General features: G+C 38.9%; 5 protein-coding genes and 1 long non-coding RNA gene across 8 annotated transcripts; 3 read left to right on the top strand and 3 right to left on the bottom strand.

The window, feature by feature from the left end:
- Positions 1-1,211: 1,211 nt before the first annotated feature.
- On the bottom strand, positions 1,212-2,438 carry LOC144471412 (uncharacterized). Its single transcript, XM_078183404.1, has 2 exons — positions 2,281-2,438; positions 1,212-2,146 (listed from the first exon to the last, which is right to left on the bottom strand). The coding sequence occupies exon 2, from the start codon at positions 2,119-2,121 to the stop codon at positions 1,303-1,305; it is 819 nt and encodes a 272-aa protein (XP_078039530.1). The 5' UTR covers positions 2,122-2,146; positions 2,281-2,438; the 3' UTR covers positions 1,212-1,302.
- A 1,955-nt stretch (positions 2,439-4,393) lies between these two features.
- Positions 4,394-6,357, top strand: LOC144471849 (glyoxalase domain-containing protein 4). Of its 2 annotated transcripts, XM_078184386.1 has the most exons (7): positions 4,394-4,412; positions 4,712-4,970; positions 5,027-5,076; positions 5,150-5,415; positions 5,503-5,658; positions 5,730-5,905; positions 5,976-6,357. In XM_078184386.1, the coding sequence occupies exons 2-7, from the start codon at positions 4,881-4,883 to the stop codon at positions 6,081-6,083; spliced, it is 846 nt and encodes a 281-aa protein (XP_078040512.1). In that variant the 5' UTR covers positions 4,394-4,412; positions 4,712-4,880; the 3' UTR covers positions 6,084-6,357. The 2 variants fall into 2 exon arrangements, with proteins under 2 accessions (XP_078040512.1, XP_078040510.1); XM_078184384.1 differs by lacking the exon at positions 4,394-4,412 and having other exon boundaries at positions 4,448-4,970.
- A 103-nt stretch (positions 6,358-6,460) lies between these two features.
- Positions 6,461-9,718, top strand: LOC144471846 (uncharacterized). 2 transcript variants are annotated; one of them, XM_078184382.1, is made up of 8 exons: positions 6,461-6,643; positions 6,750-7,046; positions 7,234-7,302; positions 7,377-7,514; positions 7,589-8,472; positions 8,503-8,726; positions 8,801-9,215; positions 9,302-9,718. In XM_078184382.1, the coding sequence occupies exons 1-8, from the start codon at positions 6,595-6,597 to the stop codon at positions 9,533-9,535; spliced, it is 2,310 nt and encodes a 769-aa protein (XP_078040508.1). In that variant the 5' UTR covers positions 6,461-6,594; the 3' UTR covers positions 9,536-9,718. The 2 variants fall into 2 exon arrangements, with proteins under 2 accessions (XP_078040508.1, XP_078040507.1); XM_078184381.1 differs by having other exon boundaries at positions 7,589-8,726.
- Positions 8,944-10,086, bottom strand: LOC144471850 (uncharacterized). The gene is made up of 2 exons (XR_013494342.1): positions 9,963-10,086; positions 8,944-9,784 (listed from the first exon to the last, which is right to left on the bottom strand). It is a non-coding gene; the product is annotated as an uncharacterized LOC144471850 (long non-coding RNA).
- A 42-nt stretch (positions 10,087-10,128) lies between these two features.
- On the top strand, positions 10,129-14,599 carry LOC144471848 (uncharacterized). The gene is made up of 5 exons (XM_078184383.1): positions 10,129-10,317; positions 12,051-12,245; positions 12,356-13,325; positions 13,404-13,833; positions 13,921-14,599. Exons 1-5 carry the CDS (start codon positions 10,266-10,268, stop codon positions 14,152-14,154), a joined length of 1,881 nt encoding a protein of 626 aa, XP_078040509.1. The 5' UTR covers positions 10,129-10,265; the 3' UTR covers positions 14,155-14,599.
- LOC144470969 (DNA mismatch repair protein MutL) lies at positions 14,103-17,193 on the bottom strand. Its single transcript, XM_078182586.1, has 8 exons — positions 17,131-17,193; positions 16,810-17,073; positions 16,585-16,746; positions 15,429-16,494; positions 15,246-15,373; positions 14,989-15,171; positions 14,700-14,911; positions 14,103-14,579 (listed from the first exon to the last, which is right to left on the bottom strand). Exons 1-8 carry the CDS (start codon positions 17,191-17,193, stop codon positions 14,243-14,245), a joined length of 2,415 nt encoding a protein of 804 aa, XP_078038712.1. The 3' UTR covers positions 14,103-14,242.
- Between the last annotated feature and the right edge of the window lie 98 nt (positions 17,194-17,291).

Here is a 17,291-nt window from a genome sequence, read left to right as displayed (position 1 = left end):
TTTTGAAATAACTTTCCTTTAACAGGAATTTGTAAATTGGGTGTGTTAATTAACTTAGTTGTGGAGGCAGAGTTTGGCTTTGAGCTTGATTATTGATAATTGTGGTTGTACTGAAATACTGTCTTGCCTTTTGGTAGTATTATTGATCACTGTGTTTTGGTGTTTCGCTGCATGTGGTTATCCATACATTGTTGTTTTCAAGTTAATTGCTTCCTCTTGTCTTTTCATTTTCAATTGGGGAACCTTGAATCATGTATTTTTTTACTACATGAACTCTATATTAAAATCATACAACTCAAATTTTTATCCAGTCGCTCCAGGGATTCCCTCGCAGATCTGATATGTGGGCGATAACGGCTTTTTTTTGTTTGTTTGTGATGAGGTGGGGAGGCCTGTGTCTGCCAGAAGTTACCGATTTACCGGGCAATTGAGGTGAATGTTGTCAACAACTTTAGGTGGGATCTATAACGATGACATGTTCAAAGAAAATTTTCAAAAAGCTTTGATGATAATTTGAAGATTGGTAATGGTAAAGAAAAGGAATGAGGATTCGTGGAGTTTTAGGGAAGTACATCGTGCACATGACAAGGTCAACATGAGAGAATTGAAATTAGAATTTAGATTAAAAATTAAAATTTGAAAAATTCTTTCTGCACAGCACATAAGTGGAATTAGCGTGCTAGGATTCTGGGAGCAGCAGCTTCCAAGTGAAAACATATGAGTGCTGCGAGTTGGGGCAGGTTCAAGTACACCATGCAATTCAAGCCCTGCTACTAAAACTGAAACAGAATGGTTAATGGACAACAACAAAATTTAAAACACTAGCCATGCATGATTTCCATGGAGAACAGCCAAGCACTGCCAACCAGTACGTCTGGAGGGGTAGGCACAGCCAGCATGCCAGACAGGGATGTCCTCAGTAGCGAGGTCAATTAAATGTGGGTTGTCCACTGATTTTCAGGAGCAAACCTCTTTTTGGCCTGCAGGTCTTGTAAGTAGCAGAAGGGAAATTCCACCTTAATTCTATAAGGCATTTTGAGTCGATCATATGTTTCCGTAACCAAACCAAGAGATCCTTGCGTTTTAGTAACCAACCAGTTTAATTTGTGATCCAACACCACGCCCAGATAAGTAACAAACTTCGACCAGGGTAGCGGGTGCTGCTGCAAGGTTAGAAGGGGTAGTCTCTCGAAGTGAGATTGGCTCCTGAGTGAAAATATGATAGCCTGAGTTTTGGAAGGGTTAAGTCGGAGTCTCCAATCCGTGAAAAATTCCTCAACTATGTTTAGGTATTTTTGCAACCTACTCAGCAGGGTTCTGGATTGCCAGGACAAGGTTATTAAGGCGGTGTTGTCTGCAAGTAGTGCTAGGCACTGAGTAGTTATCAATTAAAGGCGCCTTGTTGGAGGACAGGTTCAGAGTCTGCGACGGAACATGCTCAAAGGCAGTAGCCAGAGCTTCCACTTTGTCATGAATATCGGTGTAAATGACAAAGTCATCCACGAGCGGAGGCATCTGGGTGGGTTTACCTCGGACGAGGGATACATAGGTGGCCCAGAAAGTAGGGTCTCCCCTTCTGAAGGCACCCACTTTGTCCCTCCAGTCCATGTTTTTAGGTCTGTAAATCCTAGATTTGATTCTGGATGTTAGAATTGTAATGGATTGCCTAGCATCTTCGCAGCAAGAACTCTGGCAGACCCTTCGATGGGTGCGACGAAGGCGAATCAGCGCAACAAGGTAGTGATCCTTCGAGAACTCAGGATTCCTACGGTTAGGTTTGAAGGAGGAGACTACGGTTTCTCGTTGACAAGAAATTAGGTGAGAGTTTGGTTTCGCAATAGTGTCGTCAATGTCATCCTGGGAGGTCAAAATTTTATCAAGAACCCATTTATTTGTTAATTGTTGGTAGAGATCCCAGTTTGTTTCAGTACACAGAGGCGCCACTGCTGAAGAAGTCCTAGCGGTAACAATCACCGGGCGGTGCATGGTGTTGAAGTTGTCCGTAATCCGACCAACAAGGTCAGAGGATGAGTTAGAAAGGAGAATGGAAGATGGCCTGCCATATCCAGTGTAGCATGTAGGCTCAAGAGGAGCAATGATCCCATAATCTGAGCCCAGCATGTGATCAAACAGGATGAAGCCCGACCTATTGGCAATGGGATTATTCCAAAATTTATATTTAGCACTAAAATCACCGCCATAGCATAAGGACCATAAATGAGGGCGATAATGGCTGATCGCAGGGATCCATATATCAGGGTGTTTCGAAATTATACATACTCCGGGAAATGGGGCGTTCCTGAAGATATTTCAAGTAACCTTTTCCTTTGCCGAATTGCAATCCGCAGCTTTGTTAATGAGTTATTAATAAATAAAGTTGGCTGCGCGCGCACACTTCAACCTGCTGTTACGCGCGTAAGCCAGCCGATTGAAGAACATCTCGCTCCCGGGGCGCGACGGAAAGAGAGAGGGCTGCGCTCCAAGTTTCAGCCGCGTTCGAAGTAACGAACTAGGATTTCATGAATTTCCTATTAATTTCAGAAATGTCACAAATATTATTAATGAAAGATATAGCCATTCAGTTGTAAATTTTGTAATCCACGTATGTAAAACGGCACAGATTACACTAACGATCACTTTCATTGCACTATTATTCCACACTGATGATCAAGAATTATTCAAGAATTGACACATGTCTGAAGTTTCCAGCGCTATTTTGTGTGGCCCTGAAAGGGGCCGATTAAATTCAAATTTGGTGCTCGAAATATCCACCGTCCACATCGAGGCACCATGTCGCTCGGGTGGGTACTTGTCTTTCGACGGCCGCAAGCGTCTCCGCGCGTACATTTGCGACAGCGCCATGTATTCGAGTTATGAGATCAGCCGCATCGGTGACTGGTACAATATTTTGCTCTGGTCTTGAGTGCAATCGAAGCATTGTTGACCATCGTTCAGTATCCCGCAGTTCCTTCTACGAGTCGACAGTTTCGTTCGAGATTTCACCCGTATAACTTCTCTGATTTTGAAAATGTACGCGCCGCAAGACCAATACAAAATATTGTACCAGTCACCGATACGGCTGATTTGATAGTTCGGATTCATGGTGTCGTCGTAAATATACGCGCGAAGACGCTTGCGGCCGCCGAAAGACAAGCACCCACCCGGACGACATGGTGTCTCGATGTGGTCGGTGGATATTTTAAGCACCGAATTGGAATTTAAACGGCCCTTTTCAGGGACACATAAAATAACGCTGGAAACTTCGGACATGTGTCAATTGTTGGAATAATAATGCAGTCAAAGTGAAAGTTAGTGTAATCTGTGCCGTTCTACATACGTGGATTACAACATTTACAACTGAACTGGTAAGTTTTTCATTAATTATATTTGTGAAATTTTTGAAATTAATAAGAAATTCATGAAATTCTTGTTCGATGCTCGAATCCGGCTAATAGCCGATACGCGGCCCTCTCTCCTGACTGCGAGTGGGTTACTTGAAATGACCTCAGGAACCCCCCATTTCCCGATGTTAACATAATTACGGATCACCCTGTGTAGGCGATGGTGGCGCCTCTTTCGGAGAAAAAATGAAGTTTCGTTCGGGGTCCGTACAGTGCCAATTGAACTACTGGCAAAACACTCGAACTGTTGGCAAATTATCGATAGTCGATTCCATATCTCTTCTGTTGAGTCACAGACTTGGGATTTGTACGGCATACGGCACGAACATTTAAATGGTGGAAATAATATTTATGAACTTTATAATATAGAAATATGGTATAAAGTGTAATTATTTTTATGGATAGTTGAGTAATTATTTCTACTAATTATATAATTAATGGTATTACATATTTAGCAAGAGTTTTGTAGCTATTTTCATGCAGATTGGCATTTATAACGTTCATTTTATAAACTTTATATGAAATGTCTGTATTTATAAACCTTATATGAAATGTCTGTATTGATTCTAAGGCTGTCCCCAATGAATTATTTTGCTGCTACAAAATAAAGTTCCAAATGTTTAAGGAATGTAATTAATGTACTTCAAATTTCTGTGTCTATCAGTTATTATCATTAATAAATCATATGGTAAAATGGTAAAGGAGATGCTTTACCATATTTTTAACAATCGGAATCGTCATAAATATCAAAAAGCTAGAAATAATAAATGTATTAATGAAAGAAATTCGATTTAGTTATCTACGTCATCGATCACATCAATCAACGTTTATCGAGTCAATGGTTGGAGCGCTATGGTTCAGTCAGTTTAGTTCGATCCAAGTATAAATTAAATATCGCGCCGCGCCATTCAGATGGGACGCTAGAAGTAGGTATACGCGAAAAGAGTGAGGCTGCAACGACAGTAAAGTGAGACAAGCTCTATATTAGTGTCCGTGTGACTTCTTTTACATGTATGTATTGTGTTGATGCGTGTTGTCTTGCTCACTTGCTATTTTCTCTTTTTTTTAATTGACTATAAGAACTGCAATGTTCAATTGTAATTCGTCAGCCAATCAGAACAATTTATTGTATCCTCTCAATTCAACAATCTTGTTTTATCTTATTTACTCTATCGTAATCAGGCATTATGTTCTGTTCTGTTTTATAAAATTTAATAATTCGATATTATTTATCTGAATAATAATAAACAAAAAAATCGTGGTCTATAAGAAGTGACTAAGACGAATTGAAGTTAATTGCTTTGTGACAGCTCCTGATAGGAATTCCATAAAAGTGTATAGTCGGCGATCTTCATTGATAAATCATTACGTATAGTTGCACTAGTGGGTGGAGCTGTTGCATCTAATCTGTAATACTGCAACATCATTTTGTTTCTTCCGATCTATTCGAAAACAAGGTTGTGCAGTAAGGCTGTTAAAATGGTTATTGGGCGAGCTTTGCATTTTGTATTTAAAATACCGAATCGGAAGTTGACAGCAAAATTCTATCGAGAAATTCTTGGGATGAAGGTAAGTCGGCATATTTTGTTTAAATTAGTATATACCAATACAGAATATTTTTACAGGTATTACGCCACGAAGAATTTGCTGATGGTTGTGATGCCGCTTGCAACGGGTTTGTAATTATTTTGTTTTAAACTGCGGAATTATAAATAAATTCTACACAGCTATTCTGTACACATTTGTAGACCATACGCAAATCGGTGGAGCAAAACGATGATAGGATATGGTCCAGAGGATACTCATTTTGTGATAGAGTTGACGTACAATTATGGAATTAAGGAATATGAACGTGGTAACGATTTTCAGGGTATAACAATTAAATCCAAAGAAGCTATTGAAAGAGCACGTTCAAATGGTTGGCCTATGAGTGAAGAAGGTGGCAAGATTGTTCTTGAAGCACCAGGTGGATACAAGTATTATCTAATTAATGAGCCTCAACCTAAGGATAAAGGTATTAAGGAAAAACAATTAAACATTTTCTTGGTATATATATATATATATATTAATTATAATTATATATATAATTTTTAAACTGTAGATCCAGTTGAGAAGGTAACGTTGTCTAGTTCTAATCTTCAAAGCACCATAGCATACTGGAAAAATATACTGGAATTGAAAGTATTTAATCAAACAGACAATAGTGTATTATTGGGCTATACTGATGATCAGGCTAAACTTGAATTCCGAGATATTGGTAAGAATTTTAGCAGAACCATTTATAATGAATGTATTATAACTAGAAAATAATTTATCTTTTTCTTTTAGGAACCAAAGTTGATCATGCTAAAGCTTATGGACGCATAGCATTCTCTGTTCCTCATGATGAGCAGCCAGAAATTCAGAAAAGGATCAAGGATCATGGGAATGTAATATTGACAGACTTAATCACACTAGATACACCAGGAAAGGCTTCTGTAAGGGTCATCATTCTTGCCGATCCAGTAAGTGCAATTACATAAATTTTTTATATTACGTTACACCTACTGAAAACAAGTTTCAATCATATTTTAGGATGGTCATGAAATTTGCTTTGTGGATGATGAAGGATTCCGTCAGTTATCAGTTCCAGACTATCCCAGTGAACAAATTTTAGACAGATATATCGCGAGAGAAGAATAAATTCAGTACACGTCCTGCAACTTACAGATTTCAGTATTTTTGCTAAATGTTGGCCGTTGTGTTAACCGTAATTTACAATTTTAAAGAGCTATGAGTATGAAGATGAAGGTTTGCTCTATAAATTGGTTCCAACCAATAAGGGATCAATTTTCATTTACTTAGAATTATTACATTACTTGTTATAGATTTTATAGTTTGTACAAATATTGCATAGTTTGTATGCATATATTGGTGGAGGTTGTTACTGTGAATAAAGTAAAAGATTTATTATGAATTATGTTCTCACTATTACATGAAATGATATCTTCATAAGGTCGTCAACAGTGACCCTATGTCATGCTTGTATAGACATTGCGATTTCAAAGAAATTTATACAGATAACATTATTAGTAGTAGTGCAACTGTGAAGTAAAAGTTTTCTTTGATAAAGGAAACTATACGTAAAGCCGTCTTTATTTACACATTCTGGTTTCAACAGCTCGGTGAAGACGACGAAATAGTTCTAGTAAATATGAGATACAAAACGATATTATTTTTATTTATCACACTTTGTGCCACTGGTAAGTGTTAATAGTGTATTTTTTATAATATATCAACAAGTATAACAGGAAAATAAATTTTCTACTTGTTTCATCTATCAATAGTCATGTGCATTTTCTTCTGTAGGGATTGTCAATGCAAGAAGAAGCAGTTCCAGTAGTTCTCGTGGATCCAGTTCTCGTGGATCCAGTTCTCGTGGATCCAGTTCTCGCGGATCCAGTTCTCGCGGATCCAGTTCCAGTAGTTCCACGAGTTCTCATAGTTCCTCAAATTCTCATAGTAGTTCCTATGGTAGCAGTTCTCGTGGTTCTTCAAGTACTCATAGTGGTTCCTACGGTAGTAACTCTCATGGTTCCTCGAGTTCTCATAGTAATTCCTATGGTAGCAATTCTCATAGTTCCAGTGGTTCTCACAGTTCCAGTGGTATGTACTATACCCTTGATACATCCAGCAGTAATTCTATTCCTAGATCTTTAATTAATATGAAAATTATTTTGAATTTGAAACCGCAAGAGGTGGAGTGTCTGTATCTCATCCATCATCTGATACTTTCTATCATAATTTATCTATTATAGAATATATTAGAAACATTAATTTTTCCAAATTCTAGGAAAAGGCCAAGCCACGAATGTTAACACAAATTTCTTGAATGCCGAAGGTGGAGGAGCCACACGTCCAGGTAAATTCTATATAATTAATATATAGAATTCATTATATAAATCGTGAAGAGTGAATTCACGCCGATTTTTGTAGGGACATCACATTCATCATCGACGCATACACAAACAGGTCAAACTGTTCATCATAATAAACCAGGAACTGTAACAGAATCGAAACAAAATGCGTCTCCTTATGCGCCGTCTGCACCAACAGACATAGTTCCCAGTCAAGGTATATTTTTTGATGGAAGCTACATTGATGAAATAACATATCACAAAATATTATAAAGCACATTTATTTTGTAGGTGGTTTACCTCGTGGTTCAGGCTCATGGAGCAATCCCCATTTCAATCCCAATCAACCGTATAATCCACGCGAAAACCAGCTTCCAAGCAACCATTATCCAGGTTCTAATCAAGGAAATAGTCCCAGTCAACCGCATTCTCCAGGCAACTCTCAATATCCTCCAAACCACTCAAGTCAATCGTCAAGTCATCCTCACTACAGTACATATCATCGACATAATTCGAGTCAAACGAATTCAATAAGCAATTCTCGTCCCAATTATAATCAAACAAATATGCCAAGCCAAACAAGTGTTCCGTGGAGTAATCCTTATTCAACTTCTAATCACCCAATGACACAGGGTCATCCGCCTCCTCCAATCGGGTTCAAAGATCACGTGTATCCGTCTTATTCTCCTCCGATTCACCAGCAAAATTCGATGCCAATGGGAAATCCGTATGCTTTACATCCTTCTGGGAACGTCCATACTACCGGCCCAATTTACAATCCACAACCCCAAATGTTTGCACAACCTGCGATGCAGCCATTTGTTCCTGGTCAAACTGTACTAATGATGCAACCTGATCATGGTAGTAATCGGGGTATAGGAGATATGATTAAAGAGGCACTTGTATATTCCACAATTAATGCGGGAATAAATAGGCTGATCAATCCTTCTCATACTCAACATGAGGAAAGCAAACCAGGCAGTGCTCCTACAACTACAACTCATATCACATACAACAATCACTACTTTAATACTCCACCTGGAACGACTGATACAAGTAGCACTGTACCACAAGGAACCATTAATGGCGGTATTGGTACGGTTCCTGCTGGAAACATTCCAAATGGAAACATTGCAACTGGAAATATTGCAACTGGAAACATTGCAACTGGAAACATTGCAACTGGAAACATTGCAACTGGAAACGTAGTTTCACCGACGATGCAACCTAATCCAACAACAAAGGATCAAACTAATTCTCCTGCTGGTCCCAACATCAACTATAATACACTCTATAAGATTTCTGATAATGAAATCTTCAGAATAACGGAAGACTTGTTCGCAATGTCACACAATATATCTAAATACATCAAATTAAATTTGCAGAAACAGTCTACATCTTCTAACGTGACGGATACAGCTAAACTGCCGTACGTTGAAATAATTATTTAGATGACTTAATGTCTAGATTCCTTGGTGATGAGTTTTTAATTTCATTTTATAGGTTGTTCCAGGTAGAACCAGCGGTGTTGGAATATCCTTCGATTTACATAACGCACACATTATATGACAGTTATGAACACGATTTTCAACAAAAGATAAATCGCACTCAAAAAACAAGAGAACATGAGAACCTTTTGATAGACACATACTTGAATACAAACGTAATGGCAATGGCCATGCAATGGCTAGGGGATCGAGGATTCATCGATCCCGACGACTTCGAAAGAAAAGATGTTATTCGACGTATCTGGTTTACGACCTTTAGCGGAAGCACATGCGGATTTGAACGCGTATTCGAGTCGGAGAATTATATTACAGCGATCATCGGCGTTCAAGACTGGCTGTACTTTGCGAATCGAGAATCTTCGAAGCGTATAAATTACATGGGATACACGAATCAGTTGAAACTTGGAAGTGTAAGCAGCTAAGTATAACACTAGACGTAAAATAATTAGTGAAAGTAAAACGTACAGCTTTCATGGCACCAATTATTACTTTTCAGACTGCTTCTCTACTGAAACTGAACTTCGAAATGGACGGAGTCGTCAGACCAAACGCAACAATATTCGTGGGTACCATGCCTGAACTGGAAATGGCATTGTATACAATATGTTTCTACGTGAGATCTAACGATCTATGTCCGATTTCGCTCGGAGGAACTAAATTTAATATTTACACCCATTCGTTTCTCTATTTTGGAAACTTAGTAATGGATCTTGGTATTCCTGTGTTCTAAGATGGGAGGAGACTTATGCTGTATGTACGAATATGCGTCTCAACGTAATTAATAAAGTGTTTTAAAAAAATAGAGTTGATAAAAATAAAAATTCGTTAAGAAATTTGTAATATTAATTTTATATATTATTTATAAATTGAAAATATGTATGTATTAAAATATAATTACGATCTATTATATGTATGTCTCAGAGTACCTTCAAATGTTCCTGGCAGCGCGTGACTTCAACGATTTAAAATTTAATTTGCACTGAAACAAAAAGAATACAATTGCATGGTTAGAAAGATATTAAAAATGAATATCGAGTAACTAAGGTAATCACTGATTTCCTATTGTGGAAAGATAATTGCTGATAAAAAACTATTGTGCGCAAAGAGCAACAACATGCTTGTAATTTGTAACCTTGTCATCATCATGGTTGCCTTACAAAGAGTTTCACTTGTTTTGGAAACTGTGTCCCGGTCTCGAGTCGCTGGATCCCTAACACTTAATCTCGATCGCGTGAAAGATTAATGCCCCGAACAGATGCAATGCTGCAGTTCCGAACCGAGTTCAGCGTGTGCAAGCGTGAATGTTTCCGGTTAGAAGCGTTTCTCAGTAACGGGCTAGCCGTCCAACAGTCAACATCGATTTTTGCGGAGATCCTAGGTCGCATCGACGCAGCGGATAATCTCACAAGAAAGCCTATCGAAAAGGAAACTAGATCATCGGAGAACGTAAAACACGCAACATGCGTAACAAACTGCTCTTGCTTTGCATGATTTGCACCGTGCTTGTGATTGGTAAGTAAAAAGTGGAAACCGTGTCATGTCGACTTAAAACAAAGGGTCCTTTCATCACATGACTATTCCGGTTTATGCGGGCATTCGTATCACCGACCTCTAACGATCAATATGTATCATTTCGAATATATTTAGTAATTGTTGTCGAGTAAACATATGTATACATATATACTTAAGGAAACTTCTGTCGACTCGCTGATAGACAAGGAAACTTTCTTAAAAGAGAAACTTTTCTGCGTTTAACGGGAACGCGAAACATTCCTCGCTGCTGATACTGATGAATAAATCTGATCTTTGTTATTCATTTATATCTTCAATGTGAGTTTCTAGTTTCTCAGCGGTTTGGCTGTTGTCTGTGTCGAAGGTAAACCGGAAAGACGAATGTAAAATGTTCTATCGACTTGGTTAATCATTGCGGAATTGCATGAAAATTGCTCTTGTGAGAAAATTGCTCTTATAAATACTTGGACACCAAGACGCGAGTCATTATTCACTTGCCTACGTTCAATAGAACTGATGGAGCGTTCGCATGTGCGTCGCAGAAGTGCCTGACCGGTTCTAGAAAGTCGCGGCCATGCGACTGACATTGAGCTCGTAATGAATTTAAAGTGATTCTTTGAAACTTGGAAGCGGTTCCACATAGTGCTTTATGGACAAAATTCATCGTGATGACGTGTACTCGTGACAATCCGAGCCTAAATCACGTGGAATAAACAGTAAAAAAGCGGTGTAAACTTAATAACGTTAACGTCAATCAATTTTTGAATAGTTTCGGTTATCTTCCTCTCAGTTTCACTTTTAAAAAATTCATTGATTCAGTATCGAGCTTGTAATAAAAACTCCGATAGCACAACCGTTATGTTTTGACACTACGGGAACGAAAAAAAGAGACTTATGTAATATTTCTCTATAGCGTTCAAGACATAGACTATCGAATGTACTAGAATTTAAATGACTTGTAATCATTGTGACGAAAAAGAAGTTGATCCCGCTGTTATCTGCTATATGTATAACATTTAAAGAAGAAAAACGTTTATCTAATCGTTCGAATGAACGTAAGGGTCGGTGTGGTATAAATAAATTCAGAGAATATTACGTTAGACGAACGAGTATGGGTTTAACGTAATTTCTTCATTATTGAATGAAAATTCATTATTTAATGAAATTCCCGAAAATTTATTATTGAATGAAAATTCTGCGAACAATGAAAACATGCCGCTTTTCCTATCAGTTCGAAGGCCGTGCACAGAGTAAGAGCATATAAGGCCCTAAGAGTATATCATTATTTTATTTAGCTGGTTGTTAGATTGTTAGGACTTGGTATCATGATCAATGGTGGAATATAGTAGGTGGGCAGAAGATTATGAAATATTAGCCGCGTCACACGCAATCTCGCGCACTCGCTCTTCTAATCGCGCAAAATTTCGCGCGTTCGTATGCAACACGTGCATGATTTCCTGTGTGCGTGCAGCTAGGCGAATTTTAGCCGCCACAGCGGATTTCTGCGAAACGCATCGCGCGGTTCGTTGTTGATTATCTTGCGAATACGTAATCGTGGAAACGATTCTACCGGATGATACCATTCGTTTCACGGTTTGTTGGTTCCTGCCACCATTATTAATTTCGTTCGCACGGATTCGCTTCGCGTATAGATTTGAAAATTGCTACTCTGAAATATTCTTGTTTGCAAAAGTTGTAACTTGTAATGCTTTGTATGTTTCCACGTTGTACAGCGGATATTCAAGCTGTTCGGGCAAGAGGGAAATCCAGGGGCTGGGGCTGGGGCTCGAGCTCGGGTTCACGAAGGACAAGTTCGAAACCCTCCCAACATTCGCAGACTCACGTCTCGCAGTCCCAGAACTCACAACCTCAATCAGGTGGATACCCTAAACCGGCAGCTCCGAATCCCGCGAACAGTCATGGGCTAGGTAATTATCGTTCTTTGAGTTTTTGTGCAGCGATCTGTTACAAATTCGTAATCTTAAAATGTTATCGGTGTCCAGAGACACAGTCTAGCCAAACGAATGAATCTTTTCAGGCGGATACCCCCGACAGCCAGCATCAAATCCTTATCTGGGACAGAACAATGCTCCGGTTGGTTCCCAGAACAATGCTCCGGTTGGTTCCCAGAACAATGCTCCGGTTGGTTCTCGTTACAATGCTCCGGTTGGTTCCGGTTACAATGCTCCGGTTGGTTCCGGTTACAATGGTCCCGTTGGTTCCGGTTACAATGGTCCAGTAGGTGCAGGTTACAATGGTCCCGTTGGTTCCGGTTACAATGGTCCAGTAGGTGCAGGTTACAACCCTGGTGGTCTAGGATATTCACCTTACGGAGGACACTCTCCTTATGGAGGACAGCCGCACTACAATAGTCCACCTGTAGGTGGACACCAACCAAGTTTCGCACAACCGTCCTACGGGTCTGCGTTCGGTTCCATGGGACCGACACCTCAACAAACGATCCTCCTCCAACAGTCGTCGAAACCAGGCATCGGACAGTTAGCGAAGGAAGCGTTCGTTTTCGCCGGTGTGAATGCTGCGGTGAATCGATTGATACCTGGAGGGATCTATGGCACCAGAGGAAGCAGCGAAGGGTCATCCGGCGTTGTACCACCGGTTTCGCACACCCAAATCACTTATAACAATTACTACAACAACGGTACTGCTCCAGAAGCAGCTGTTCCTGCAGCAGCTCCAGCAGCTGCTCCCGGAGCTGCCCCTGGAGCCGCTCCCGCAGCTCAACCAGCGGCCCAGCCCGCTGCCGACGCTCCACAGACTAAACAGAGCAACCCTGGCAATAACAACGCTCCACCGGCGAATTCCAACTCTCAGGAATCCAACCAAAACAACCCTAATCCGCTAGGATTCGTTACTTCGAACGATGACCTCAAGAAGCTGACAGAGAGCTTGTACCAGAAAGAGAAAGATAACAATGCTTTCTCGCAAATAAGTATGAAGTTACAGGGACAGAAGACGGATGAGTCAACTTCGGACGATGCATCCGAACCGTACGTATCGGATTATTTGGAGAAATCGGGAAATTATTAAGTTAATATTACCTAGGAAGATGATTGTAATTATTTCAGCTTGTTGGATGTGAAAGCTGAGGCTTACGATCTTCCAACTGTGAAGGCAGTGCTAGCTCTGCACGACAGCTACGAGCTGGACGTCAGGACGAAAGAGGTAGTCACCCCTGAGGAACGACGCAAGGAGGCAGAACTTGTTGACAAGATCATGGAGACCGAAATCATGAAGTCTACCATGAAGTTTTTGGCTGACAAAGGATACATTCCGAACGATGAGTACGAGTTCAAGGATTCTATGAAACGCATTTGGTTCTCCCAATTCAAACGAATCGACGGAGACCCTTCCAGTTCTGGTTTTGAGACCGTATTCCTAGCTGAACAGTTCGATACCGATATCCTTGGATTGCACAATTGGATCTACTATGCTAAGCAGGAAGCTGCGAAGAAGCTCAACTATCTTGGATACATGAAAGAGACCAAGTTGGGTGACGTAAGTAACCCACGATCCTCAATACTTGTATTTTTTGAGTTGTACATTTAAAGACTAATTTGTACTTCAAACTGATAACAATTGCAGAAGGGTGCAATCCTCAAGCTGCGTTCGAGCTTGTACGGAATAGTGCAACCGGTCAGCACATTATTTGTCGGCACATCGCCTGAATTAGAGTTTGCTCTGTACACGATGTGTTTCTTCGCTCGACCCAACAGTCCCTGCCCAGTTTCGCTTGGAGGAACGGATTTCACGATCTACGTGAGCAGAATCAACTACTTTGGGAAAGACATTCTGATTTCCGCATACCCTGACGTTTAATTCAGTCGAACAAAAATGAAATTTATGCACTAATTAAGTAGAGTTAGTTACGTTTTAGATCAAATATGTTCGAATAACAAGGTGCATATTAATAGATGCCTGCTATCTTGTAATGCGAAGATGATCTAGGTTTTTCTATGTAAACGTATTTGCGAAGATTATCTACCTGTGTAATGTTTCCGCTCCGAGTTTCTGATTTTGGCAGCTCTAGTATAGGCACTATGGATGGTCTGCCATGAGCGCATCGCGTGGGTATTTTTGTCTCTTGTAATAGCGTCAAGAGCCAGTTACATTGTTGTAGTGTCAGCCTATCTCCAAATTTGATAGCTCCTAAAATACTCTGAACATTAGATGATCGTAAGTACGGTGATGCATTCGGACGAATGAGATTATTCTTGTATCGATGTTTATTATTAAAAAATATACTTTAAGAATTTCCATTTTATACGTTGTGTACTTTACTTTGAATATTACACACACCGTGGCAAGCTTCTGCTGCGATTGCATTGTGAACAGCGGCCGGCAGATCGATAAATTCTTGTTGCCTATTGTTCAGAAACTTCTGTAACATTTCGTCTAAAAGATTTTGTACACTCATCTTCAGCTTGATCTCGTCACAGTGGTATTTATTCTTTTTTAAACATTCTGGCACTGTCCGCACCACTATTGTGTTATCATTTGCAATATTAAAATTAATTCCATATCTTTTCAATTGCTTTTTATTCTTTAGAAGTAAGCTACACTCTTGTAGACGTAACTGTATAATAATGGGTTCTTTGAGTTTGGCGGAGAATAGTTCGTCCTTGGTTTGTGACTTGTATACTGTACATTTTAATGGGTAATCGTCAATAGATAAGCGGTGCATCGTTTAAAAATAAAAAAAAAATATTTACTGTTAAGTAAAGTTTCGTATCGTATCCTCTCGTGAATGGCATGTTGATCAATCATCAATAGCATCTTTGTATTATTTTGAATTGCTAATGCTACTATCAATTCGTTATTCATCTGGCCCAGTATCTAAAAATGACATTTGTTGTTAGTGAAATGGTAATAAACCTGTATGAAATCATTCTCAAGAGAGAGTGGGTTACCGTTACAAATTTTAAGATGTCTTTTCTTAATTTAAATTCGCGGAATCGTTGAGTATCTTTGCACGGACGGATATCAACTTCTTGGTGTAACAAAACATCTTGTACTAAACAAATGTTAATATTTCGATCTGTGGAGATAAAGTTTAAAAATGCATTACAAAGTTTAATAAAAACTGTACTTACTGTGCAAACCAGATTTCAATCTGGTCGACAATTCACTTTCACTCCACTCCTTCAACACATCGGTTTTTGTCAATTTCTTATTGCCTCGTAAAAGTTTGTGCAATTTTTTCGGCAAGAAATTGAAGTGTTTAGAACATTGTAGAGAGTCTCCAAATCTCTTAGTTTCATTTAATTTGTTCGATTTATTGTCAATATAAGTCCAATCGGACCATTCAGAAAGCGTAAGTACAACAGAGGCAGGAGTGAACTTTTGAATATCAGATACCTTACTTCTTAGTATTTGACTTGCATTCATTTCATATGATGGTATGGAATTTCTATTGTCTTTATCAGTATTCATTCTATCAGAATAATAGGATGGGTTTGAACTCCGTCTTCTAATTATAGTTCCATAAGGAGATGGAATTGTGAGTTTTTTAATTTCTTCTTGAACAACGCAACAGACTGTGTGTAGTACGCGATTCTTTTCAGAGAACAGTTTTTGGGAAGTCAGCGGTTTTTCAAAGAATACAATACCATTTTCACTGTTTATACAATTGTATATTAAATTCCTACGTCTTCTAATAGTCTTTGAAAGACTTTTGGAAAGAGGAATAGTATTGTTAAAAAATATATTAAATATTCCATTTTGAATACTAAGTAGTAAATTATGAATAGAAGGTAAAATCAAAGTTCTCTTTCTGTTCTTCATGGTAAAAACATAATCTGTACATGAGATAAATAACAAAATAAAATTAGACTTCATTTTAGATGTTTGGTGGATTCTTGACCCAACAAGAGATCTTAATCTGCTATCAAAGGCAGCTGAGATTATTTGAAGAATGTAAGGACAATTAACAGGTCTATTATTCAGGAAGATATACTGCAGTGCATTTGTTTGCGTGTTAGTTAATCCAATAAATGCACTGAATTTTATACGAGATTCATGGGTGTTGCTGATATGCCACATATTGTCACATGATATTTCCCTAAAATACAGCAGTTTGAAGATTTCTATTGATTCATGAGACCTACTCACTGCCATAATAACTTTTGATTCTTGGTCATCTCTAATGGAAAATGACACCTAGAGAATTAATTATGTACATAACTATATAACAGTTGCGTATGAAGATCAATTTAATTAAGACTACTTGATAATTGAATGGTAATTTACGTGAAAATTCACTATGGCAATATTTCCAATGAGGAAGTACATCAAGGGTATGTTCCATTTGTGAAATGTTAACTCATGAAACCCATAGATGCTTACTGTAGTTCCACAAGATGGTCTCCTCTGAATATTGACAATGTTGGGCGACTGACACATTTTGAACACCTGTAGCCAACGGAGAGTGTCAGTTCAAATGCAGTAAGATATTGGTTACAATAATTTGCATACCTTCATATACGTTTGAGATGAATCTCGATGTCTAGAACTAATCATCATAACATCAGACAACCTACGAATATTTGTAAGCGTTTGTTTTCTGGTGTTGCAATTATCCTCAACACTCCAACCAGTCCTGTGATCATTATACTCTGCAACAGCTGTCAATTTGTTTCTTGAAATTCCTACACCATTGTCCACTACTTGAATCTTACGTTTCTGTGCGTGAAATCGTATTGCGATCGCTGATGCTTTAGCGTTTAATGAATTCAATACCTGAAGAGTTCGGTAAGAAAATAATCATTGTAGTTACACGAAAAATTGTTTACATACCAATTCCAGCACACATTCTGGAAAATTGGTCACGTTCGACGTTGCAATTATCGAGGTGTCCATTTCACTATTTCAATCAAAAAGGTAACAGTAAGTTTGAAATTTCAACTCCGGCGGAGACCTTCCATTCACTGACTGTAAGGGACCAATAGCGCGCCACT

Source organism: Augochlora pura, chromosome 6 (genome assembly GCF_028453695.1).
Source record: "Augochlora pura isolate Apur16 chromosome 6, APUR_v2.2.1, whole genome shotgun sequence".
Classification (NCBI taxonomy): Eukaryota; Metazoa; Arthropoda; class Insecta; order Hymenoptera; family Halictidae; genus Augochlora; species Augochlora pura.
Note: the sequence above shows the minus strand (reverse complement) of the source record. Positions and strands in the feature narration are given on the sequence as shown.